This window comes from Nelumbo lutea, chromosome 7 (genome assembly GCF_056320005.1).
Source record: "Nelumbo lutea isolate HS-2025 chromosome 7, American lotus-T2T, whole genome shotgun sequence".
Classification (NCBI taxonomy): Eukaryota; Viridiplantae; Streptophyta; class Magnoliopsida; order Proteales; family Nelumbonaceae; genus Nelumbo; species Nelumbo lutea.
This window is the reverse complement of record NC_142690.1, coordinates 60209517-60235083: the sequence shown is the minus strand read 5'-3', so window position 1 is coordinate 60235083 and position 25567 is coordinate 60209517. Positions and strand designations below refer to the sequence as shown.

Genomic DNA, 25567 nt, shown 5'->3' with positions numbered 1-25567 from the left:
TGCACTTGGACCATTGGTCCTCCTCTCAATGCACTAGCTCGAATTTCCCACTGATAGTTGTCCTTACTACATTGCGCATGAATTCGTGTGTTGTCATTCCTACTATACTTAAAAGGAAAATCTAAGGGCTACGGAGTATTTAGACAAGGCAGTTCAAAATGCAGTTGCGTCTTCGAACACTTGGTTGACTCTGATTATGAGATCATGCCACATTATTGTTGCCATGCTACCGCTTTTAGATATACCATTTGAACCAACACGCATATGCATGCTTTGGTCATCGTCAGAGTTGGGTTCTCCGCCAAGCAACCCACATCCCCTGTTGGTTCATTCAATGAGACGATGGTGTATGAGGATATGTTGTACTAAATAAGTGTCTGTTTGTCATTTTGGTGTTGAAGTCTTAGGGTGCATTTCTCCTCACACTGGATTGTGTACTCTATCTTCGCAATGCGTGGGTTGATCCCAAAATTCCCATAGATGTCCTGCATGAATGAATTTAATTTTGTGTTCTAGTTTATAACAATGTCAATTGATTCGCAATTAAAGTTGCAAATGCATAAGATTGACTTATCCGCCCTGGGGTCCATACATGTTTGTGAACGTAAGGCACACCTATAAAAAAAGATAGATATCATCAGTCTTACCTATTGGTGTGAAGAGAAAATGGGGGAAGAAAAAATTTAGAAGAAATAGCATAATATCGTGCGTTAGTTGAAGGATATGTAGACCGCCAACAACCTTGGTGGTGGGGGGTGGTGCCTATGAGATAACTGCTTGTAATGGCGGGTGGGGTTTAAATGAGAGGGGTAGGGGATGGGTAGAGTATGGCGGTATGAGGTGCAACCCAATGGCCATGGGGCAATCCGATGTAAACGAGGAGCACTATAGCATGATGTAGGCCAATCGGTCAATGCGATGACCCTTCAACAAACATCATCATAGTCTGGAGGGATAGACCAAACCTAGGTACTGCTTCACCCATGTCTTTTCTGCCCATGCACAGAGACCAAGGCAAGCCTAGAATCGATAGGAGGGTGGTGAAAGTCAATGACAAATGGGCACTCTAATGTAAAGGAGACAACGGTACGAGGTGCAGCCCAACGACCATGGGGCAATTCAATGTAAAGGAGGAACACTACAGTGTGATGTAGGTCAATCGGTCAGTGTGATGACCCTTCGATAGAAATCACCATAGGCTGGAGGGATAGACCAGACCCTTATAACATCTATAAATGGGGTGGATCATGAATTCGGTTAACACACTTCACATTCTAACCAAATTATACTTAGTTTTTTCAAGTCCACAATGGAGCACAACGACGTTACCACTATAATTATTGCACGGATAGAGTTTCTTAACTTGATCCTCCGTGAATTGAATGCACATGATGCAAAGTGGATTGTGAGTACTAGGAACGGCCTCTATCAAGCAATTGTGGCCTTCAACATACGTGGACATGAGGTATCATTTACTGGTGAACTCCATCCATCACCGAGAGTTAGCATACAAACAACAACTACTATAGGAATCTGCCACATCAGATAAGCCCACCACGTTCATGTGGTGTATGTCACATACCCAGAATACTACCACACTCTTAGACAGAGTCAGAACATACAAAGAGACATGGACACTTTGGTGCAGGAGAATTTGGCTTTGAGATAGAAGAATTTGGAACTTGGACACAAGGTCACAAAGATGAGGGCACGGGCCAAAACTAGTGTATTAAGCAAAAATCTGTAACATGAGGATAATAGTCCCTGTGGTCACCATCGGTGCATTTGGTACCGCAGAGGGACTAATCATATCTATTGGCCATAGATTTTGATCAATAGTTGTATTGTTCCTACCTTCACCCTTCTCCACCCAACCTAAACACTACCATAACACCACGGAACCACCCCCACAAGGGGTGTTAGGAACCTTTCCTTTCCTTTATGCTAGTATAACACGTATGTGGAAATTTTATTGGAAGTAGTCGTGTACTGTTAACACATGTCTACACTTTACACGTGCTAATTGAATTCCCTTATGGTCCATTTGGTTGCCGAGAAAGCATGGGATGGGATGGGATGGGATGAGAAAGGATTTAAGGGGAAGGGAACTTTTTTTCTTAATCTTGTCACCTGTGTTTTGTTGTTGAGACCAGTTATCCTACCAAATATGTTTCCTAGTGTTTGATTGCTGAGAAAATGTTGTAGGATTGTTGGATCCATCCCAATTTGACAATACATTCTCCAATTCCACTTCACAAGTGTTTGATTCCTTACCCATTTTTGTTAGCCCCGAAGAATCTATTTTCATCGACAAATTCTCCGACTTTAGCTTTGTGTTCCTATAATTAACATCATTTTCCATACATTCTCCAACTTCCTCGTCGTCACCCACTTCTGAATCCTCCTCAGAGTCAGAATTGGCACCCTGAGCATTGATGCTCTTAAGATCGTCGTTGGAGGTAAGAGCCCCATCTCGGGTGTCAGAGAAGGAGAATGGGAAGGTCAGAGTGTGATCATCAGAGGCTAACTTGCCCTTGTACATAGATGAACAAATGGAAGCAGAGGCAGAATGCGATGGGGAGGGTGATTGAGAACTCTTGGAAGGCACATGTGTGGTTGAATGTGCGGAATGACCATCCATCTTGACTAGGGCTTTAGATTGTGTGAAATTAGAGTTTTACAAAAGCTTTTGTGGAATTAGGCACGAGATTTTGTTGATTGATCGCAAAAAGATACTGAAGCAGTTGGGTTGGTTGGTTGCAAATAAAAGTTTTTGTTCTGAACCTTTTTTTCTTCTGTGTGTGTAATGAAGAAATTGAGATTCTGTCCTAAAAGGCGTTGCTTGAGATCATTGGAGATGTCACTTGAGATCGCTAGAGTTGTTGCTGGAAATGTTGCTCGAGATCATCGAAGATGTTGCCAGAAATGTTGCTTGAGATCGCCGGAGATGGAAAAACTCAACTGTCACTCAAGATCGCCGGAGATGTAGTCGTTGGAAGGCATGTAGATGGAGGACGATGAGGGAGCCCAGTATCTCTCTAACAAGGCTCGAAACTTTCTCAATAATGCCTTCTCAGCGGGGTCTCACCAAAATGGTGTGATCCTATGTCCTTCATTTTGGGATCTCATGTCCCTTGTTTTCCATTCCCATCCCATAAAACAAACATTGAGAAAAAAGAATATTCCACGAAAATGCATCCCTTCCCATTATTTTCTCAGCAACCAAACAGAACATTAGGTTTATCTATATGTCTACGTTTCAAAAATATAGTATAGGCTTGCACATCACACCTGTCAATTAAGGTGGCATTCGGTAGTGTGTATATATCGTGGATGGGACCATTTTGGTCTCGCGACCTTCATTTTGGTCCCGTCCATGGTAAGATATAGTGTTCTACTATGTGTGGACGGTCCTCATCCACAAAATAGCATGGATAAGGACAGGCCGCACTCCAATTTATCATCCACAGTATCTTCTCATGGATGGTCCACACTATGGTGTGGACATTTTGTGGGAAGGTTTCAGTGTAATGCACATGCGTTACATTGGTCCAATTACTTTCATTTTATTTAATCTTTTAATAATTTTTAAATTTTAAATTTTTAAATTTTAAATTTTTAAAATTTTATCAATAAAATAATAATTTTTAGTGTTAGTTCTATCACAAGTCCCACAGTTCTCCTTCTCAACTCTTTTTTCATTATTTAAATATTAAATTTTTTATATTTTATCAATAAAATAATATTTAAAATATTAATTTTTTATTTTTTAAAATTTAAAATAATATTTTTAATTATTTAAAAATGCAATTGTTATCAACATATTGATGCCTTTTGTCAATTTATTTACCATATAAAGTGCAAAAATTAGACATTTATGATCAACTGTGTAGATCTCCCATAAAATGTATGAGACACATGGAATCAAAAAGTATGGTTTGGACCAGTCCACACAACACCTATAAAACACCACTGTGGGTGTGGACTGGTCTGGTCCACACAATCTATCCACCATTCAGAACAATTGTGAACTATGGTATGGTGTAGACTGGTCTCTGCCATAAGGTATGGTGTGGACCAGTTCACACACCAATTTCTCATCCACACTACATAACACCCCCTAAATTTACTTCACTTAATGAGGTGGTACTGCACCCTCCTACTACCACTCACCCACCAAGCATCCCAACACCTTTCGGTCATCCATTGTTCTGACAGTGGGAAGCGGTTGTTCTACAAAAGCATTGTTTCCCATCGCCGGCCTTCCTTGTTGGCCCAAGCTATCTCCACCTCCTCTAGGCATGTCTTGGAGACTTCTCCCCACCATGTGGAGGTGGTTTCGCTGACTGTCTACCCTCACACCCTCCCTCTAGGACCGCGTCTCAGAAATGGCATAATCACCCAGAGGCCACTTCGACAGGTGCGGAGGGGTTCACTGGCCACCAAACCCATTCCCTCCTACTACCACTCACCCACCGAGCATCCCGAAACCTTCCAGTTTTCCATTGGCCTGATTGCCCAGACTAACGGTGGGAAATGGTGGTTCTGCAAAAGCACCGTCTTCCACCATCTTCCTTCCCTTTTGGCTCAGGGCATCTTTGCCTCCTCTGAGATGTCTAGGAGACCTCTCCCCACCCCATAGAGGTGGTTCCGCCGCCCGTCTACCCCCACGACCCCCTCCAAGACCACTTCTCGGAAATGGTAGAGTCATCCGAAGGCCACTTTGGCAGGTGCAAAGGGGTTCGATGGCCACCAAACCCACTCCCTCGTACTTCCACTCACCCACCGAGCATCCAGACACCTTTTGCTCTCCCATTGGCCTAACGGCCCGACCTGATGGTGGGAAACAGTGGTTCTGCAAACGCACTGTTTCCCACTGTCGACCTTCCCCACTAGCCCAGGGCATCTCTGTCATCTTTGGCGACGCCCAAGAGACTTCTCCCCACCCCATGGAGGTAGTACCATTGCCCATCTACCCTCGCACCCCCCTCTAAGACATCAAGTCGAAAATGGAAGAATCACCTAAAGGCCACTCTAGCAGGTGCGGAGGGGTTCATTGGCCACCAAACCCACTCCCTCCTACTGCCACACACCCACCGAGCATCCCAAAAACTTTCGGCCGTCCATTGGCCTAGCAGCCTGGACCGGTGGTGGGAAATGATGTTTCTGTAAAAGCACCATTTCCCACTCTTGGCCTTTCCTGTTGGCTCGGGCTGACTCCTTCTCCTCTGGGGATGTCCAAGAGACCTCTCCCCACCCCATGGAGGTGGTTCTATCGCCCGTGTACCCCCACGCCCCCCGTCTGGGACAGCTTTTTGGAAATGGCAGAATCACCTAGAGGCCACTTCGACGGGTGCGAAGGGTTTTGGTAGCCACCAAACCCACTCCCTCCTATTGCCACTCACTCATTGAGCATCCCAACCCTTTCGGTCTCCCATTGGCCCGACTCGATGGTAGGAAATAGTGGTTCTACAAAAGCATTGTTTCCTAGTGTCGACCTTCCCTATTAGCCCAAGGCATCTCTGCCATCATTGAGGATGTCCAAGAGATCTCTCCCCACCCCGTGGAGGTGGTACCATTGCCCGTCGTCTATCCCCACGCCCCCTCCAGGACAGCAAGTCAGAAATGGCAGAATCATCCAGAGGTTTCTCCGGTAGGTGTGGAGGAGTTCGCTGACCACCAAACCCACTCCCTCCTACTGCCACTCAACCACCAAGCATCTCAAAACCTTTCGGCCATCCATTGGCCCAATGGCCTCATCCTTCCCCATTGACCCAGGATGTCTTCGCCTCCTCTAGGGATGTCCAAGAGACCTCTCCCCACCACGTGGAGGTGGTTCCGCCGTCCACCTACCCCTACACCCCCTCCAGGACCGCTTCTTGGAAATGGTAGAATCACTTAGAGGTTGCACCTACAAGTGCGGAGGGGTTTTATGGCCACCAAACCCACTCCCTCCTACTACCACTACCACACCGAGCATCTTGACACCTTCCAGTCTCCCACCGGCCCGGCCCGACGATGGGAAACGGTGGTTCTACAAAAGCACCGTTTCCCACCATCAACCTTCCCTGTTAACCTGGGGCATCTCTGCCATATTTGAGGAAATCTAGGAGACCTCTCCCCACCCCGTGGAGGTGGTACCATCGCCCGTCTACCCTTGCGTCCCCCTCCGGGACAACAAGTCAAAAATTGCAAAATCACCTAAAGGTCACTCCGACGGGTGCAGAGGGGTTCGATGGCCACCAAACCAACTCCCTCCTACCACCACTTACCCACAGAGTATCCTGACACCTTCTGATCTCCCATCACCCCAATGGCCCGACCCGACGATGGGAAACTGTGGTTCTATAAAAGCATTGTTTCCCACCGTTGGCCTTCCCCATTAGCTCGAGCTCGAGGCGTCTCTGCCATCTTTGAGGATGTCCGAGAGACCTCTCCCCACCCCGTGTAGGTGGTACCATTGCCCGTCTACCCTCACGCCCCCCTCTAGGACAACATGTCAAAAATGGAAAAATCACTTAGTGACCACCCTGTCAGCCTTCCCCGTGAGCTTGGGCTTCTCTGCCTCCTGTGAGTACGTATCTTCGATAGATTTACAAATATTTCTTAGTGAATAAAAAAATATCTTCTAAGTAATTTATGTTTATATATTTGTATTTAAAAGTCCAACATAACTACAATAAGATGCCAAAATGGTTCACCAACATGAAAGGGGGGGGGGGGGGGGGGGGAAGAGTCTTTTAGCACAATCGTAAAAGCACTGAACCAACGTATTCACCATTTATGATAAACTATTTCCACAAGACCAGTGTGAGGAGAGATTAATAACAAAAAGAAGGAAAATAAGTCGCTAACTGTAGCCATCCCTTCAGTAGCTAACTTATGGACTGATTTCATGGACTCAATCTGCCTTATGCAAACATCGACCGCTCTCTTCACATTTCCAAGGCGTTCCACAACATCACCATGACTATTTCCTAATGTAACCTCATCCGACCAACCTCAAGGAATCGCCCACTCAAAAAATTTACAACCGCCAAAAGAATCGCTTTCAGTCGTTGGGCTATCTAGCACATGCTCCTACAAGTGCAACACATGTCACTTGCAATATACATGCCTTATATAAATGCTAACAAATAATATCGTCCCATTGAAAATATTACCTCATATTTTAATTGACAGACAACTTCTGCGAGTTATTCCAAGTTGTTGAAATTCGAAGAATGCATTTCCATTTCCAATAGGCAATAGCAATACTTAGTATCATACTGCAAACTACTCGGAGATTGATTCCTGACACTTCATTGGCTATTCATACCTTCAAAAGTTCAATAACCCATATTAACGACATTCGTATCTTAATCCACATTAAACACTTCATTTTCATTAGCATTGAATTAAGCAACATTCAAATATTCATTTATAGAGGTCCTTAAGACAATCAACCAAGGAAAAATTTGCAACAAAGTAAATTACCTATGGTCGAGTAGCATTAACAAACAAGGGTGCAACAAGTTGGGAGGCCTTTGCACGGGTGGCCAACAGAATGCTAAACCATCGGAGTGAGCCAGAAACACAGGGGGCATCCAACCAAAGTGAGCCAGAAACACAGGGAAATCCAAGGCAGTTGAACGCAAGGGCTTGAGAATCCTTTCAATAGCCACTAAACCTAGGTTTGAGCGTCCTTTCAACGGTCAACACAGGGTGCCTCTGATGAATGGTGAACAGTAACCCGACGCTCCAGCTTCCACCGAATGGTGAACGTTGAGTGCTGTCCACGGCCGGTGACCGGTGAACACTGGAGGATCTGAGAATGTTTTAACGTCCAAAATAAGGAAGACCGTTGGGAAAGAGGAGCTTCAATAGTATAATATTATTACTGTTCCGCTGAATGGGGAGTAAATTGACCTTCCTTCAGCCGGTGACGAAACTCGACCTTCCTACGGACAACAAATGTAGGAAGCGGCTTCAACGACTAGAACTTCACCTGAAAATAACATCGCCGTCGGACAAGTTGGAGAAGAAGACGAACGCCAAACAAGTTGGGAAGAAAAAGGTTTTGGTTTTCAAACAAAAGCTTCCACATCGAGAGTTCAACAACCACTTTAATTTCCCTTTCGAAGACAACTATTTTTTGGGTCCAGGGGAAATAACAGAGCCAAGTGGACTGCAATCCACCTAAAAAATCTGAAATTGCAGCCCCCTCCTAGTCTACTAATAGCCCCCCCCCCCCTTATAAACCGCATCCTGGCCGTGAATTTGGCATCAATCCACGGGCATGATTCAGTCCACACCTAGAAATCTTAGCTCCACCCTAGGGGTGGACTGAACTATAAAAATTCCAATATTCAATTTGTTGGTTGGGGTTGGCAAGGGATTTAACATATTTTATCATTTAAGGGTCTGTTTGGTTTGTAGTTGAAATCAAAATCGAAATCTTTGGAATGATCTATTCCCATAATCTATTTGGTTCAAACAGCACACTAAATGATAATTGGAATCAGTTGAAAGGGGACTTCATTCATCAAGGGAGGGGCAGGGAATGGCCATTCCATCAAATGTGGAAATGCTTGCACTAAGAATGGGAATAGAATTCTGATTCCGCCCATCCAAACCCTTATTCCCACAAATGAAATAAAATTGGTTTTTGTCCTTACAAAACCGTTCGTACAGTCCCTTGCAGCTTGGCCTTGCTCTGAGAATATCTCTTTATGAAAAAAAAAAAGCATACAAGTAAAGAGATATTCTCAATATATGGCTATAAAAGGTTGTAACAACGGTGTCACCACGGTCTTATGAGGAGTGAAGCTGATCTCAAACCAAACGGACCTTAACTTAATGGCTGGCGATATTTGTAGCAAAGTGAAAGTCCAGGGCCTTCTTGTCCCAAAAGTTAAGGGTGTAATTGTCATCGACCATACTAGGGGTCGTTGTAATTACCCTTACCCTAAATACTTGTACCAAGGCTCGTATCACACATTTTATCAAGAAAAGACACCTGCTTCACATTGAAGGTGAAGTGTAGGAAAATAGTGTAGGACCACCCAACAAACAAACAGGAAATACCACTCTAAAAATAAATCAAATAACCATTTTAACCGCAAATGAAAAAAAAAAATAGAGAAGACACGATGGCGACGAGACATCCAGCTCCTCTTCGCTGTCGTTTCCATGACTCCATCTCCCCAAACCGTCGTTCTATCCTTGTTTTAACCCTCCGCTCTTTCTCTCACCTTCCATCCTTCTCCCTCTACACTTTCTCTCACCTTCTAACCTTCTCCCTCTACTCTTTCTCTCACCTTCCATCCTCTCTCTCTCTCTCCTTCCACGATGGGTTGCGGGGTTTCCAAGTTCGGCATGGAAGTCAATCCCGTTCTTCCCGGGCTGCTCCGCTGTCGGAAAGTTGATGAGATAAGAGAGCGGCAGGACGAGCACACGATAAAGGACGGCTCCCTCTCCACCAGTCTTCTTGAAGAAGGAGCGGAGGATGACGACCAGTGTCCTTCCAGGGAATCTTTCTGTTTCTGCAGCTGGGAAAGCATTTCGGTGTCTCCTACGGCGGCGAAAGGCGTATTGTCGTCACCCAAGGTGCACCTAAATTCAACGCGGAATAGCAACGCTACAGACAAAGATGAATTAGACTCAGGCTCAGCCCATGAGCTGCATTCGATGACAGCGGAGTGCGACGATGTTGTCAAGAGTGCTCCGGCCACCAAAGAGAAAGTGGAAGAAGAGAAAGAAGAGGTGGAGAATGCTAACCAGCAAAATGTAAAAGAAAACGAAGACGAAGAGTTTAAAGAAGCAAAGGAAGAAGAAGAAGAAGAAGAAGAAGAAGAAGAAGAAGAAGAGGGGGAGGAAAGAGTCTCTTGGGATTGGGATGGTGGTGATTGCAGCGACATTGCCGTAGGGGCACGGTCACCCAGTTTCAGAGATTTTGTTTTATTTTGTAGGAACTCGCACGCCTCGGACGACGGTGGTGATGAGTTGAGCCATACAAATAAGCAAGATGACGGTGAGTATCATATTCATTCAGGCATACAGCTCTGCTCTTGCAGCAGCTTCCTTTCATTAATTCAATTCAAACATCAAACCAGCCCAAGTCTGCTGATGATGTGGCAACTTTGGAGTTTGGACCAAATGTGCAACTCCTTGTTTCCTTCTCACTACAGACAAAGTGGGACCCATAAAAAATTTTTCATGGGGTGGATCCCACCATGCCTGTAGCGCGAAGAATTAAAGAATTGCATAGAGTCATTGTTTTTAGGCTTGGTCGAGTGCTGATGACCTCAGCCTTCGAATATTGATTTAATTTAATTTAAAGCTGAAGAAAAAATTGTTTCCGTCGTCTGTGTAGGCAAGAGCAGTAGTGAGACGAAGAAAAAAATAGGAGATATATGGAAGAGGAAGAAGAGCATTTCATCTTGCAGTTCAAATGAGGTACGTGAGAGGATCAATTACCAAATAAGCAAAGCTTGTTGAATTTGTAATCTGAATTGGGTCGAGTGCTAATTTACGAGATGATGATTTTGATGTTGTTTTTGCTGTTTTGCACTTGTGCAGGAATCAATGGCGGGGGGCCAATTGCAATTAGTGAAGAAAGAAAACTGGGCTGCACTTTTGCAGGAATTGATGAGCAGCCAACTAGTGAAGAAAGAAATCAGCAAAATGAGGAGATTCTTACCAAAGGGGAATCCGGTAGCCATGAAAAAACTTCTGAAAGTCAAGTCATTTTGTTACAATCCCTCCAGATCAGGTTCTCTCAGAAGAAACAGTTTGGATGAATCATCATGACCCTCACCTTCATCATCGTAGAGAGAAAGAGAGAAAGATATCGATCACAATCTGGGCTGGCGATGGAAAAAAAATTCTTCATTTGCTCAGTCGTCGTTTTAGTTAGAGATTGAATTGAGACCTCTGGATTCTTGTCATGGCTTTACAATTTGGAGGCATCAATGCCCATTTGTTAAATTAAATGCCAAATCCATGCATACTAAACGTGTATACAGCCATACAGGGCTGGTTTGAAGCTGAAAAACTTGAAATATATTGCTTACTGGTTCATGGCTTTACATAAAAGAAAATCGGTTTTGTGGGCCGGGTCAAGATTTATCAACATATATGTCACTACCAGTGTGTTGCCTCTACAATCTACATTTCTATTTCTTTCTTTCGTTTCCTTTTCTTCTTTTTTCCTTTTTTTTTTTTTGGTAGAGTAGATTTTTTTTTTTTTTTGTAACAAGATGCATGATCAAATCTAGACGAGAAATACGAGTTTTTTCGGTAAATTCAGTTCGTCAGTTCAGACCCTATTATAAGCATCGGTTCCGGGTTTTATTGGGCTCAGGCCCGGGTATGATGGGTGGTTCCAGATCATGACCCACCGAATTATGGAAACTAATCGTATATGTAAATATTGGTAAAATCTTTTAAAATTTTTGTGTTCATGAAAAACCAAAAAAAAAATTGAGAAATTGCACCGAATCAATGAAACCAAAATAAAAGTTTAATTAACCAATATGATGCCGAAAAGACATGGCATCAGAAGAGCTTTGATCAACCAAAACTCACCCATCATGAATAAATATCACTGGTTGATAGATTGGTGATAAGATTTTCAGATATTATGTTTTTTCGGTATCATGGTCGAACCAAAAGAACTGAACCGATTAAAATAGTTTTATATATAAAATTTTTATAATTAATTATTTATAATATATATATTTATAGTATATATTATAAATATAAAAATTTAAAAAACCGAACCAATTAACCGATTGATTAGATTCGGTTTCGGTTCAGGACAATGCAAAAACCGAAGTGACCGGTTGGATTTCAAATACATGCCCACCGCTAGATGTGGACCCTGGATGGACCCATTTATGGTTGGTCAAAGGTGAATGGACCCAGATCCTGGTAAGGAGGGGTTGATGTGTCGGATACCCAATACCCATTGCCAGGTCCAACCCCTTCTGTGGTTGAATAAAGCCAAGAGTTGCAACTGGAATAATTAAGTGTCTTGCATTCGGCACGTCACATGCAAAGGGCTTCCTTGCTAAAGTAGTCCATGTATAAAGGATATTCAAAAGGGACATGTGGGCCTCTTTTTGGTCACCAACAGTGTTGCCACGTGGACCATTTTGACTCTTAAACGACAAACAAACCCATTCTTTTTATAAAGGCAGATGCAACGTTAACAGCTCTCAATAATGCCTGCAGAGCATTACGTTAACAGCTCTCAATACAGTGTTTTCCAATTCAAATAATGCCTGTTCTGATCTTCCTTGTTATCTTGTCAGTTGAATGCATGAACATTAGAATTAATGAATTCATCGACATGAATTCACTTGTCTATATCTTTCTTTAATGCTAATTAAATGAATCTACTTAGGTTACATTATATATGTTTGGTTAAAATTCTTTTCCAACTATTTGAGAAGTGAGTTTTTGATAAAAATGATTCTTTTTCCAAGTTAATTTTGCTTCGAATGGATGAATTCATACAATGAGTTTAATTTGAGACTTTTGAGCGCCCCCCCCCCCCCCAAACCCCCAAAAAAAGGAGTCCAGATTCCTGTCCACCAAGGTTTTAAAACTAGAATTAGAACCATTCTATCCATCAATTTCTAGATCAATGGTTCGATCATCCGGTCTAATAAATTGCCCGTTCCAATGAAAAAAAACGAAAATGGCCAAAAAATAATTGAATGGATTGATGGTTCGATCACCCATGTCAGCAGGTCACTGATCAATTCAATAGTTTTTTGCCAAGGACTGGGTTCGGGGTAAAACAGAATTAGTTGCCTAAACAGTTTTTGGGTCAAACGGTATGACCATCTAAGTCAACGACGGTTCAAAAATATTGCTGCCCATGACAACTCTACCCACATAACATCGCAACCACATATGGGAGCATCTCATCCTCTTACATGTTATTATGCATGGGGAGATATACCCAATGCACGGAAGTAGTATTTTGTGGATAAGCGTGGATAAAGTTCTTGTGGGCAAGAGATCCACAGTACAAAAAAAGGGTTAATTAGTTCCAATAATTTTCATACATCCATATTTGAAAACTGATTCTTAAAATCAAAATTTTCATCAGATTTAATGCTTTGAAAGCATGTCAAATATAGTCTAAGTTTATATACTTTATATATAGTAGGCTCTTTTTTCCTTTTTAATTTTACATATACCCACCCAGTCTATACCTATTTTTTGTTTTTCTCTTCTTTTCTCTTTTAGGGTATGTAATTGGCCCAGTTTGATAAAACATAAGAAATAAACTCCTTGAGAATCTTCCCTCAACTTTCTTTCTTTCTTATTATTTTTCTTTCTAACCAAATACATAGTTATTGTAATGGCATGAGTCACTAATTGCTATGGTGCATTTGGTACAGCATTTCCTTCCCTCTAAAATGTAAATTAAACCACTAATTGTGGACCAGTTTCAAAAGTATTACAGAGCTCAATACCATTTGTCCTAAGATAATAAACCTAGCATGGAGCCAGATCCCTAGGGTATTGTCTGCTTTAATAGCTTCCAATTTCTTCTAATGATTATAAAACCGACCATGGAGTCAGATCCCTACACAGTCTCATCCAGTCAGCTGTAAAGGTCAGATACATTGGTAGAAGTTTGACACGTGGCAAGGTATTGGATGGCATAATCCTTCCTTGCACTTGGCTTCCATTTGTTTTAGGCATTAAATTAATAAATGCACTATAATTAGATGGCAATATATTTATAGCTATGTTTGAATTATAATATTAATTTGAGCTAGCCAGTTGTACCAATTAAACATTGTTTTTCATGTAAAATGGCCATTTTAAGAATTGAATCATGAGGTTTCTAAAAAGTCAGAACAAATGAATTATTAGGGCCCACAAAATCTATTTTTAGTGGATGATTAATGATAGTACCGCACCAAGCTGTGAACACCAAGATTGCTTTATGAATAAAATTAAACTAAAATGACTATTGAGAGCAAAAGCTAATGAACTGCAACTTAAATAAGAACTAAACATAAAGAACTCATCTGCCATTTCTCTAGCTACTAGCCTTCTAGGCTCTAACTAGTCTTTCCCTTTTGTTTCTTCTTATTCTTTAGTATTTCTAATCATGATTTCCAAGTTCCAACCTTAGGTTTGAAGTTTAATTTACATTATCTCTCCCTTGGTTGGATGCAGTGTGAACTTTCAAGGCAGACCCACAACTGTGTGTGAGAGAGAGAGATGATAATTAGGGAAAGAAGTTTCCCAACTGTACTTTGTTTCTGGGAGTAGTTCTTTACAAAGCCCAAAGTTGTCCTGAGAGCAAAAAGAATCCAAAGTGGTTGTGGCTGCAAATGATTTACATGGAAGAACGAGCTTCAAATCACTACCTTATTATACAGATCCGTCGTAAGACCACGAATTATTTATATATCTATACACACTACACCTCTATCCATTCAAACATACAAGTAACCAATCATTCCGCTTTTAAATTATAATATGACCAACTTTTCCAGCTGAAAGATAGAAGCTTCCTCGATAACTGCACGCGTGGTTGTGCGTAGTGTTGCCTTCCCCTTTAACTTTTCTTTTCTCCCTCCTCTCTCTCTCTCTCTCTCTCTCTCTCTTCTTGAGCTCTTTTTCTTTGCTCATATGTATCACTCTCTTTCTCTCTCTTTCTCTCTGGGTAGTGAGGGAACTTTCTTGACAACTTGCACTCTCTAAATCTTCTCTGCAACCGATAAAGTTAGCAGCGCCACCATCTTTTCTCAACAGCAAAAGAAGACTCGTCTTGGATCTAATAATAGATGGCTAAGAGATGTAGAGAGAGGTGTTACAACCTTGAGGAGACATTACATAACAGATATTATATCTTTGTCGCAAATACTCTCAAATTGGGCAAGTTATGAGATATATAAACCATTGATATATAGTTAGTTAGTGTCTATTCCAGAGGCACCCGATGAGATGTCATCTTCATCAAATGCACAAGGAATATCAAGTGCTGAAAAAGAAAAAGGAACAGGAGATAGATACTCCCTGTCGGCTTCTCTCTAAGGAAATTCTTCTTTCTCATTCCAGAAGAAAAGTAGCTTCTATTAGTCTCCTTTCACTCGGTTCCCGAAGGGTTTTGAAGCAATGTAGACTACACACTACTGGACTGTGTGTTCCCCAGGACCCCATTTCTTTTGCAATCTTTTTTTTTCTCTCCCTGTTTTTATTATTTTTGCATGGTTATGAATATCAAGACAGTTTCATTTCCCAATGTTTTTGTTTTAACGATGACAGTAACTAACCTGGAGCAAGTGAGCAACTAACTAAAAAGCAACTCTAAAAAGGTTGCTAAATTAGTTAGAGTACGTAATCTCAAAAACAATTAATTAATCAATTTCAGACCCATGTATATATATGTATATATGAAGAATAACAAATTAAAGAGTCCAAAATAATATATATACAGCTGACCCACAAGAAAAAAAAAAAGATTAGTTGATGATATTTCAATATAATTCCTAAGTTTAACTAATTAGAAGTAATTAAAATGCATGAATGTAATTCTTCTTTCTACATAGATTTTTAAATCATTGCCACCCATGAGATGAGATGAAATGAGATGCATTTCAGAATATAAAATGTCCAGAGGTCACCTTACATATAATAATTAAATTCCAATAATGTACTAATAATAAAGGTAGTTTTGAAACTTTGAATTGAGATCCACCATGCATTGCATGGCATTCTCTCATACAGTATCCCCATAGAACCTCCTAATATGTGTCTGTTTTTTTTTTCTTTTTTTCTGGGTATAAGTGAAACTAAAAGCTTCGTTCAGATCACTTACATCTCATAAATAATGGATCTAAAATTCACCCATAAGGCATATTTCTTCCTTGGGTTAAGGCACTGCTCTTGATCATGGGGTTTATTCTTTCCACTGGTAGTGTTGCTCTTCGTGGAGATGGTCTCTCAAGCTTTGCCGAAGCCTCAAATTTCTTCTCACCCATACTGTCCCCTGAGACAATCGGCTTGGTTTCATAAACATCTGAGATGGAATCCATATCTGGGCCGTTGTCAGTTGCCGATGGAGAGATTTGAAGCTGATGATCACCCTTGAAAGCGTCTTCTTGAGGGCCTAGACATGCAGCAGCCGTTCCCCCCAGCTCCTGTAGTCGGAGGTCATCAGCCCAAATTAAAGGGTTCTTGCCGCTGCTACTGCTATACGGGCTAGGCCTCTTCTTCCCTAAACAAATATTGTCGTTGGCTGCTGCTGGCATGAAACCATCGAGAGATGTTCTGTCCATCTGTGACTGCAGATCAAGCTGCTCCCCACCGTATATGTGTAGGTCTTGAAGAGATGGAAAGGTGTTAACAGGTGAACCGAAATCTTTCATGGCACTCACATCGAGTACTCCTCCTTGATTACCCACAGTCTTATAACTTGCTGTGGCCATGTTCTGATCACCAGCAAGTGTTTGGAAAGCTTTCTCTAATATGTTCTGCAAATACTTCCCTTGGGCTTCAATCCTTAACTGCAGATGCTTCTGCACCTGCCACGTATAGAAAATAAGTTAATTAACACCGAATATCTTCATCAACCATAGGTTTGCAAGTGCAACAGTGAGCGAAAAAACTAATTAAGAATCCCGTATCAGGTTCGTACCTCTAGTTGTTCATGCAATCTTCTTTCTACTTCCATTTGCATCCTGAGTGCCTCCGTTAGGCGTACGTTCCTGCTATGGTATCAACCATCCCATAACAGAACATATCAATACTAGAGAAACTGAGAAAGAAAACCTTAGGGCACGTATGAATTATGAAGCGACAGTACTGAAAATACAAGCCCTAATTATTCTCAACCTGAAGTCAGAAGCCATCTACGGAAAAAGATTAAGATAACTACATACTCATTCATGCTTCGACCCATTATCCCAGATGAAGAAGTAGCATTTCTCTGAAGCTCTAGTGCTGAAGGAACCATGAGAATTGGCCAAAAAATAGGAAAATTAAAACAGAAGAAAAAAATACTTTTGTTATTAGAAAGCATGCTGGAAATTAAAAAAAGAAAGGAAAAAAAAAAAAACACAACAATTATTCCAAGTAAGAAAAGCTACCTCTGTCCCCATCCTTAACTGCATGATCATTGAATTCCTTATGGGGTTGCTTCCCAAGTCTAAATTTCTATTGGAGAAAGGCACAGAAATCACATATATACAAAATGAAAGAAAAGAAAACAAAAACAAGGGCGTACAAAATGAAGAAATCATGTGAATTTAGTGAGAGTTGAAAAACCTGAAGGTGGCTCTTGAGATGATAGAGTGTAAGACCCTTGACGCCCATAACCCTCATGATGGTCTTTGGTGTGGCCTCTACAAATTTAGACAGAAACAAAAAAAGATAGAAAAGGTTTCATTTTCATCACGTATATGAAACCAAAAGAAAAGAACACAGAGATTGATCAGAGATATAGATGGAGAGTGTGTTGAGAAGGTAAGTACTGTCTGGGCCTCCAAGCTGAGTGACAGCATCTACAAATCGCTCGTGAAGCTCGACGGTCCATCGGAGACGGGGTTTGGGGTCTGTTGTGAGGACAAGCCCAGAGTCGCCCTGAACACACATAGGCCTGTCATGTGCATTCATAGTAGGCTTCTTAGAATGGAACATTCTTTCTCAGCTGCTCTAGAATAGGAAGAGATTCAAGAACAAAAGTGACGCATATAATGAGGAATAGGGTGCGTTTTTGAAGAGCAAACTCTCTCTCTCTCTCTCTCTCTCTCTCTCTCTCTCTCTCTCTGAGAAAGTATAGGCTATCATGCACCGCTGTAAAAAAAATATAAAAAAAAAAGGAAGCCCACCGACTCCAATATGCTGGCCCTCCTTTGCCAAAAGATATTCTAGAGAGAGAGAGAGAGAGAGGGTACGCTTGTAACGTTTTCTTCCTGTAGATTGAAATTGTATATATTTGGAACAAAGAGAGGTGAGAGATATAAGTCTGATTGTGTAATGGTAAGAATTAGTGTATCTTTGCATTGCCACATATATCCTTTCTTCTATCATGGTATGCTTTTAATTAATTATAATTTAAGAAAATGAGAGGGACCACGCAAGCAATCATACAGAGCAACGTTTTAGCTAACCCTACACTCCTTGGTATGATGATCATATTAATTCTAACCAACACACAAATACATAGATTACTGCTATAGAAACGCTTATTCATCATCTGCTTTAATTTGTATTGACAAATCAATTAATTAGCTTAGCTATAATAATGCTTTTGGGAACCAAACATGCATCATGGCTGTAATGAGGATGATATCATGGGAACCAGTCCACAGATGCTAGTTTATGGGACCCCAATAGTTAAGAATTAAGATGAGACTTTGTTGGGTTGAGTTGAGTTGGACACCAACAAGCTAGCCATTGTGGCCTGATTACTATGGCTAGATTGTCTAGGCAATTCTTCCCATTTTGATAATCTTAGGAGCATAATACAGAGACACTACTTGATGAATTTATGTTTAAATCATGGTAGAAAAATAGCTAAATTTTATACATGTCTTAAGATCCTTAACAACTGTAGAAAACCCTAAGATCCTAAAATACTAAAATAATTAGATTTGGGGAAAAGTTCTTCAATTCCATATACAGATTACAAACTGAACACTTGGATCCATAAAAATGTTATAATTTTTACAATATTATTGATGGTATCTAAAAAATAAAAGGTCCATGGGCTACATATACAATCGATCTTATCCTCTTTTACTTAAAGGTAATAAGATTCTTAACAAGTGTCTTAATTATTTAAATAAATATGTTTTTAGAAAAAAAAAAAAAGGTTTGATCGATGGATTCTGCTTCAATGTTTACCATTAGGATGACTTTTGTTTTTTAGGAAAAATCAAGTGGCCAATTTTATACCCTAATTAAAAAAAAAGAAATGGACATGTGTAAGCTCCTGATGAGCTGACTTGGGCAATATATTCACAATTCAACTAACCAGGTTAAAGGTTTTCCTACCATGGTTTGAACAGCTTGATTCCCTCATGTCCATAATCACGATGTGATACGTCATTGGAATGCGTCATAGGATTTATGAGTCATGTATATACATGTATCTTCATTAAAAGTTTAACAGAATTATTATAAGATTATTCCAATGGGTTTCATGTGCATCTATATCAATGATCAAAATTCCTTTTGATGGTAACGTTATTAATCTGATGGAGTGATCTGGTAATTGAGTGAGAAGAGATTTAATTCAAGTCTGTACTTGAACAATCTATCAGAGAGAAGAGTAGTAATAGTAGCTAGTAGTATAGGAAGAAAACAAGAGTTTATATGGCACCAATAACTTTATTATATATTAGTTCCTGTGGTTGGTAGTATGTGAGGATATAAAAATCATGCCATAAAGGTTTTTGTATGTGGAGCTTTAGATATGCAGGTGGGGGGACCTATCTTCATCTAAAGCATGTTGGGTCTGAACCTAAATGGCTTTTGTAGATTAGAAGATTGTCTCTCCTATGCACATGTCACCAAAGTAACTTCAATCCAAAAATTTTTAGGGTCAAAACCCCATATCTTGACACCCACGACCCCACACCTAAGAAAAAGTATTTGAGGATGAGTATCAACTATGTAAAGCTCTCTCTTTCTCTCTGCTCCCATGCAAGTATGTCAAATCCCATGAAGATTATGGGGAAATCCACCAACCATTTACCCATTCCAGAAGAGAATAGATGCTTTCTTCTTTGACAAAGAAAGGGAGATTCTTTTCCATTACAACTAAATATCTTAAATCGGTTCTCCAAATCTAATTTCAGTAATTCAGGGTACTGTTAATTTCATTGTAACCCAAAATATATAACCAGAGGTGATCATCAATATATTGTTATGGGTCGTTTGTTCATCAATATATAAATATATGAAAATGGCTAGATATATCTTTTAATTTTGGCCCTTGTTAATGTAGATGAATATATAATAGGTTTATTATGTTGAGGATGCATGTGTAACACCTGTACAATTGAGTGCTTTTTGGACCATATTTAAAGCCTAGAGGTCTAGACTTTAATTAAACTTGCCCTTTATTTTATGAAATTACTTTTTATTTCTTCTCTTGTACATTCTCTCACTCTACCCATTAATGCGAAAGACCATCTGGGTCTGGAGATTCCTCCTTAGAATTGAATACACATCCTACGTAGCTGTCCTACTAAAGTCTTGTTAAATACATTTTATCAAAGTAGGTATTTAACTTTTAGCTCATTACGGTTCAAACCAAATCACAGGCCACAGCAATTGTGGTTGTTTTAGTCTTAAGGACATGTTAGCTTGAATTTCAAGCATCTTTAGATGCTTTTGCGAATTATTCTAAACCAGGGATATATTCCTTTTGAGGTGAGCTTATGGGGCCCTCTTCATGTACAGACTGTGTGTAGATTGTAGACTTTGATTAATTGTTTCAACTTTAAGGGGCTTTCCCCTTTGTAATGGTATAATTATTTTCTAAAGAGCTGACGACTGCTGCTGCTAGCTTGGATGGTGCAGCAGTAGTCAATCTTACAGCATGTTTAGCCTGCATAGACAATTTTCTGCACTGCTCTGCTGCTTGACTAGGGTTTAAATTAATGTGGGTTTTTCTTTTCTTTTTTTTTTTTCCTTCCGGTTCTTAATTAATATAATTTCTATGGAATCGTAATTACTGAAGATATATATTGGCCTGCAGGCTATTAGTCATTCCTTTCTGCTTTAAATTAAACCCAAAAATTATACTTGCCTTGTATTCCCAATGAATCAGAGTCAATAAACAAATAGGAATTAATGCTAAGACTATTCTTCAAAGAATATAGGAAGAAAGATTTAGGAGTGGAGCCACCCAGGGGGGCCATGGTCCCAAAATAAAGAAGAAAAAAATATTGGAAACACTCCACGTATATATTGGGGTTGGCAGAAGATGCCACCCTTCCTGATCGCCCCACCCCAAAAATGTGAAGTTGTAAATAATCATTTGGGAAAATTTTCAATTAGTACCTTCTATTTTTGGGCTAGTGCCATTTTAGCCCCCGAATTTTAAAATGCAACAATTCAGTATTCAAACTTTCAAAATGTGTCAATTCAGTACCTATCGTTAATCAGTCGTTAATCGGCCGTTAGTGGCATTTGAAAAGGACAAATGTCCTTCAAGTATCATCTAATTTTCTTTATCAACCATCCAAACGCTGATAAAAAATTATCGGTCACAAATCCTTGCCTCTTCTATTTAAGAAAGTTGGGGTTATTTTCCTAATGCCACTTAATGGCTGATTAATAGCTGGTTAATAGCAGGTATTGGATTGACACATTTTGAAAGTTTGGGTACTGAATTGTCGCATTTTAAAGTTTGGGGACCAAAATAGCATTAGGCTGAAATATAGGGTACTAATCAGGAATTTTCCCTAATTATTTGAAGGCTTACTAGAAGGGATCCATGTGATGCACATGTTAATGCTAAAAGATGCTCATATTTAATAAGGGAGTGATTAGACTCAATTTCTTAATAAAAAGGAAATCTGGTTAGTTATGGGTGAGTTTACAAGATTTAGGAAGGTGAAGAAGAGGTTAGAGGAGCTTGCGACGTGGATAATTCCAAATTTTACTTGGGAGTATTAAATTAAGTTTTCTAATAACAGAGTGCAATGAATTGGTTGTGCGCAAGTTTAAGTAGTCTCTATTGTTGTTTTTTTTATTTCTTCTAATTTTAAAAACACAAAATATAGAGGAATTATAGAGACAGTAGAAGAGTTGTGACATCCAGCAAAATCTGAGTCTAGATCTAAAAAGTTCTAGCTTCTAGGCCTTGTCTAGGGGTGTCCACGAGCTGAACTCTTCACAAACTATTCGAGCTCAGCTTGGCTCAGTTTCAACCGAGCTTTGAGCCAAGCTCAAGCCTAATAAAGCTCGGCTCGTGAGACTCGTGAACAGGCTCGAATAGCTACATACATACATACATACATACATACATATAATAATAATAATAATAATAATAATAATAATAATAATAATAATAATAATAATGATGATGATGATGACTTGAACATTATATATAATACTTTTATTATAGAACATTTTTTAAATATCAAATAAAAATATATAATATATAATAAAAATATTATATATAATACTTTTATTTTTATATATAATAATAACTAATTATTATAATTCTTATTTTTTAAATATCAAATAAAAAATATTTTTTATATATAATTTTTTTATTTTTATAGAACATTTTTCTCAAGTCGAGCTCGAGCTTACGAGCTTTTGACTTGAACTCAAGCCTTGTACTACCTTGGTGAGGCTTGAATCCACCCCTAGCCTTGTCCAAATTTGATTGGATCTATAAGCAGGATCCATATCCAACCCATTTTTTTGGTAGGTATGTCCAACCCATTTTAAAATACCCCAAACTAAACCTAACCCTTTATAATGTAAATGCATCTATATGCATAGGTCAGATCCAAGTAAAATAGCTTAATCAACTTAGCTTTATTCAACTGACTTTATAAGTGAAATATTAATAGTATCAATATTTTGAAAACATCATTAACTTGACAAGTATGACTCGACAACCTATCACCTAGCTAGGATTCTAAGCCCATTCTGTTGAGTTCAAATTAGCCCCACACAAGATTGTTCCCCACAACGTCCCACAGCACATCCATGTCATGTATTGGGAACATCTCTTGATGATGATATCATCATTTCTGGTATTATCATCGGGAGATGTTCTCAATACACGGTGGGGATGTGCTGTGGGACATTGTAGGGGGTTGATTTGACTAACCAGCGATCTAGTGACCCATTTAATTATTTTTTTAATATGAAGAATATACAATATCATAGACATGATCAACTTTTCATGTAATCTTTTGCATTTATTGCATTTTTATCTATTTTTGTATTTTACTATATGATCTATAACATCATAGGTCTAGATAGTTGACCTGTTGAGCCACCATGGGCCAAGACGATTGAACTGTTGACATGGATCAAATCCCTTTATATATATATATATATATATATATATATATATATGCAAGTTATTTGTTTGAATCAATTGTTTGTGGGTGTAATATTAGAAATTGAAAAAGATATGGACTAATTAATAATTTATCCTTTTCATAGATGTATACACAAGTCCTTCTTTCTTAATTATTGTATTTATTTGTGTATTAAGTTAATTTTTGAATCTAATAGATGTAATATTTAATTAGTATAAAATTAAATTTGGAGAGAATTAATATTTTCTAAACTAATATATAATTGTGGTTATGAATGAACCGGTCAAATTAATGATTTATTTATTTTTTAAATTTAGTATACATATAGTCATGTATTAGTTTTTATATTTAGTGTTTATATTAAATAAACTTTTTAATAACAAATAGAGTATTGAATTAATACAAAATTAAGTTAAGAAATAATTAATAGACATTTCAATAATGACAATTAAATTCACAGTCTTTTCCAATTGACGACAATTGATTTCCTAATGCTTTTGGTTACGTAGATACAATTTTGCACCAAGTCTAATAATTTGTAGATACTTGGTCATTGTTATGTTGTGATGCTGCTAAACAATAATATAGATAAAACATATAGATGCAAACAATTTTGAATTTAGAAAAGCCACCTGGAAGATACATAAAGAGAATATAACTATGAGAATGGTTAAACCAAAATACAAGGACTCTTGCTATATCTACTTAACCATTTTCTATGTTATGCATCATCAAAGAACTTGTGACATGATAAATATTAATATTTGGCTATGCAAGATTAATTATTTTGTCTAATAATCATTATGTCAAGCAAAGAGAATTGGATTCATTAATGAATTGCAAAATAGTACAAGCTATATTTTTTGAAATTTTACTTATTATTTAGAATAGTGAAATTAATTCCTTAAAATAATGATGGATGTGTTTTTTTATTTTTCTTTAGGCTGTGTTTGGTTGCAGTGCAAATTTATTTGCACTAGTACAAATTCATGGGAGTGCAAAAGAAAAAAATGTAAATTTTTGTTTAATTTTGTTTTAGATTTTACTTTATTCTACTTCATGTCTTAATTTACTTCATTTGTAATGTAGTCAAACAAAATAAGCCACTCAAATCATTTGCACTACCATGGTTTTGCATCAATGCAAATATATTTCCATTGCAACCAAACACAGCCTTAATGTTTTTTTTGTTATCCTATATTTAAGAAGTAGAAAAGCATCATTTCCTACCCAAGTTCTTATTACTTTGCAATTCACAAGGCATCGATATTTTTTTGCGCTCTTAGAGAAAGCCTTAGAGATAAAACTTGTAATCCATTTTTAATACAAAAACAGCAATTGTCACCAAAGAAATAGTTAACTAGAACTTTCTCATTGTCTTAGAGCCTTGGTGCTAGGTAGGGCATAAGTTAGTTTCCTAGTAATGGCATCTTAGAGCAATGGGTGCCCCTAAGAACCTTTTATAGTGAGTTCACATCTCTTACAAGTTAATTGCAACCATGGTCACAATGCTTCTTTGTGACCCCCAAGAAGTCATGGACATGCCAGTGGTCAAATGATCACTAGAGTAGGGGGTCATAACCTCATGTATAGACTTGTTCACGGGTTGGGCTTCAGGCCTGATATACACTATGTCAGGCTCGGGCTTCGGGTTGGGCCCATTCAAATTTCGACAAAAGCCAAACTTGAGCTTGGACCATGGACATGTTTAGACTCATGTATCTTATCCCTCTTATAATAGCTATTTGGGATCTAGAACAAATTTCATAGATGAAAATGATAGAGGTTTATCATCAACGACAAAAAAACTGGTCATATCTTGAACAAGAAAAATCAACTAAGCTCCTTGGATTTACAAGCATGCTTCAGGGAGATAGCCTACCATTCAAAGGAACTCAACACCATTTATATTGCAATTGGGTTAGAAGAACTGCAAATGGAATGTTTGATGTACTGGCTAAATAGGGGGTCGATTAATAGGCAACCATTTTTTTCTTTTTGTTTGGGAAAATTATATATAGAGATACGTAGTTGGGATTAGTTGGAATGTTGCAACTTATTCTAACAAATTAATTTTTTAATGCTTAATGAATTTACTTTTTTTTAATGGAAAAACAAAGGAAGCTATTTGAGATGCTATCAAATCAGAACTTAAACCTGTTGGAAGACGACAAATGGAGTTAGAGTTGGAGTGTAGACGATCTCTTTTCTGTGAGGACCTTTAACAAAGTATTGGAAGGTGATGATAGACCTATTTTTCTAGCTGCCATTATTTTTCTAACTGCAATAATTTTTTAATGCTTAATGAATTTACTTTTTTTTTAATGGAAAAACAAAGGAAGCTATTTGAGCTGCTATCAAATCAGAACTTAAACCTGTTGGAAGACGACAAATGGAGTTGGAGTTGGAGTGCAAACGGTCTCTTTTCTGTGAGGACCTTTAACAAAGTATTGGAAGGTGATGACAGACCTATTTTTCTAGCTGTCAATATTTGGAACGTGACAACTACTACCAAAGTAAATGCTCTTGTT

The 25567-nt window shown here is 38.9% G+C and overlaps 2 protein-coding genes across 5 annotated transcripts; one reads left to right on the top strand and one right to left on the bottom strand.

The window, feature by feature from the left end:
• Positions 1–9261: 9261 nt before the first annotated feature.
• LOC148846620 (uncharacterized) lies at positions 9262–11051 on the top strand. Its single transcript, XM_088952729.1, has 3 exons — positions 9262–10012; positions 10355–10437; positions 10561–11051. Exons 1-3 carry the CDS (start codon positions 9331–9333, stop codon positions 10789–10791), a joined length of 996 nt encoding a protein of 331 aa, XP_088808855.1. The 5' UTR covers positions 9262–9330; the 3' UTR covers positions 10792–11051.
• Positions 11052–14320: 3269 nt separating this feature from the next.
• On the bottom strand, positions 14321–17853 carry APL (Homeodomain-like superfamily protein). 4 transcript variants are annotated; one of them, XM_088953080.1, is made up of 7 exons: positions 17490–17756; positions 17284–17360; positions 17106–17172; positions 16899–16959; positions 16655–16724; positions 15836–16541; positions 14321–14805 (listed from the first exon to the last, which is right to left on the bottom strand). In XM_088953080.1, exons 1-6 carry the CDS (start codon positions 17653–17655, stop codon positions 15861–15863), a joined length of 1122 nt encoding a protein of 373 aa, XP_088809206.1. In that variant the 5' UTR covers positions 17656–17756; the 3' UTR covers positions 14321–14805; positions 15836–15860. The 4 variants fall into 4 exon arrangements, with proteins under 4 accessions (XP_088809206.1, XP_088809204.1, XP_088809205.1 ...); XM_088953078.1 differs by having other exon boundaries at positions 16655–16727; positions 17490–17751; XM_088953079.1 differs by lacking the exon at positions 14321–14805 and having other exon boundaries at positions 15643–16541; positions 17490–17853.
• Positions 17854–25567: the final 7714 nt, after the last annotated feature.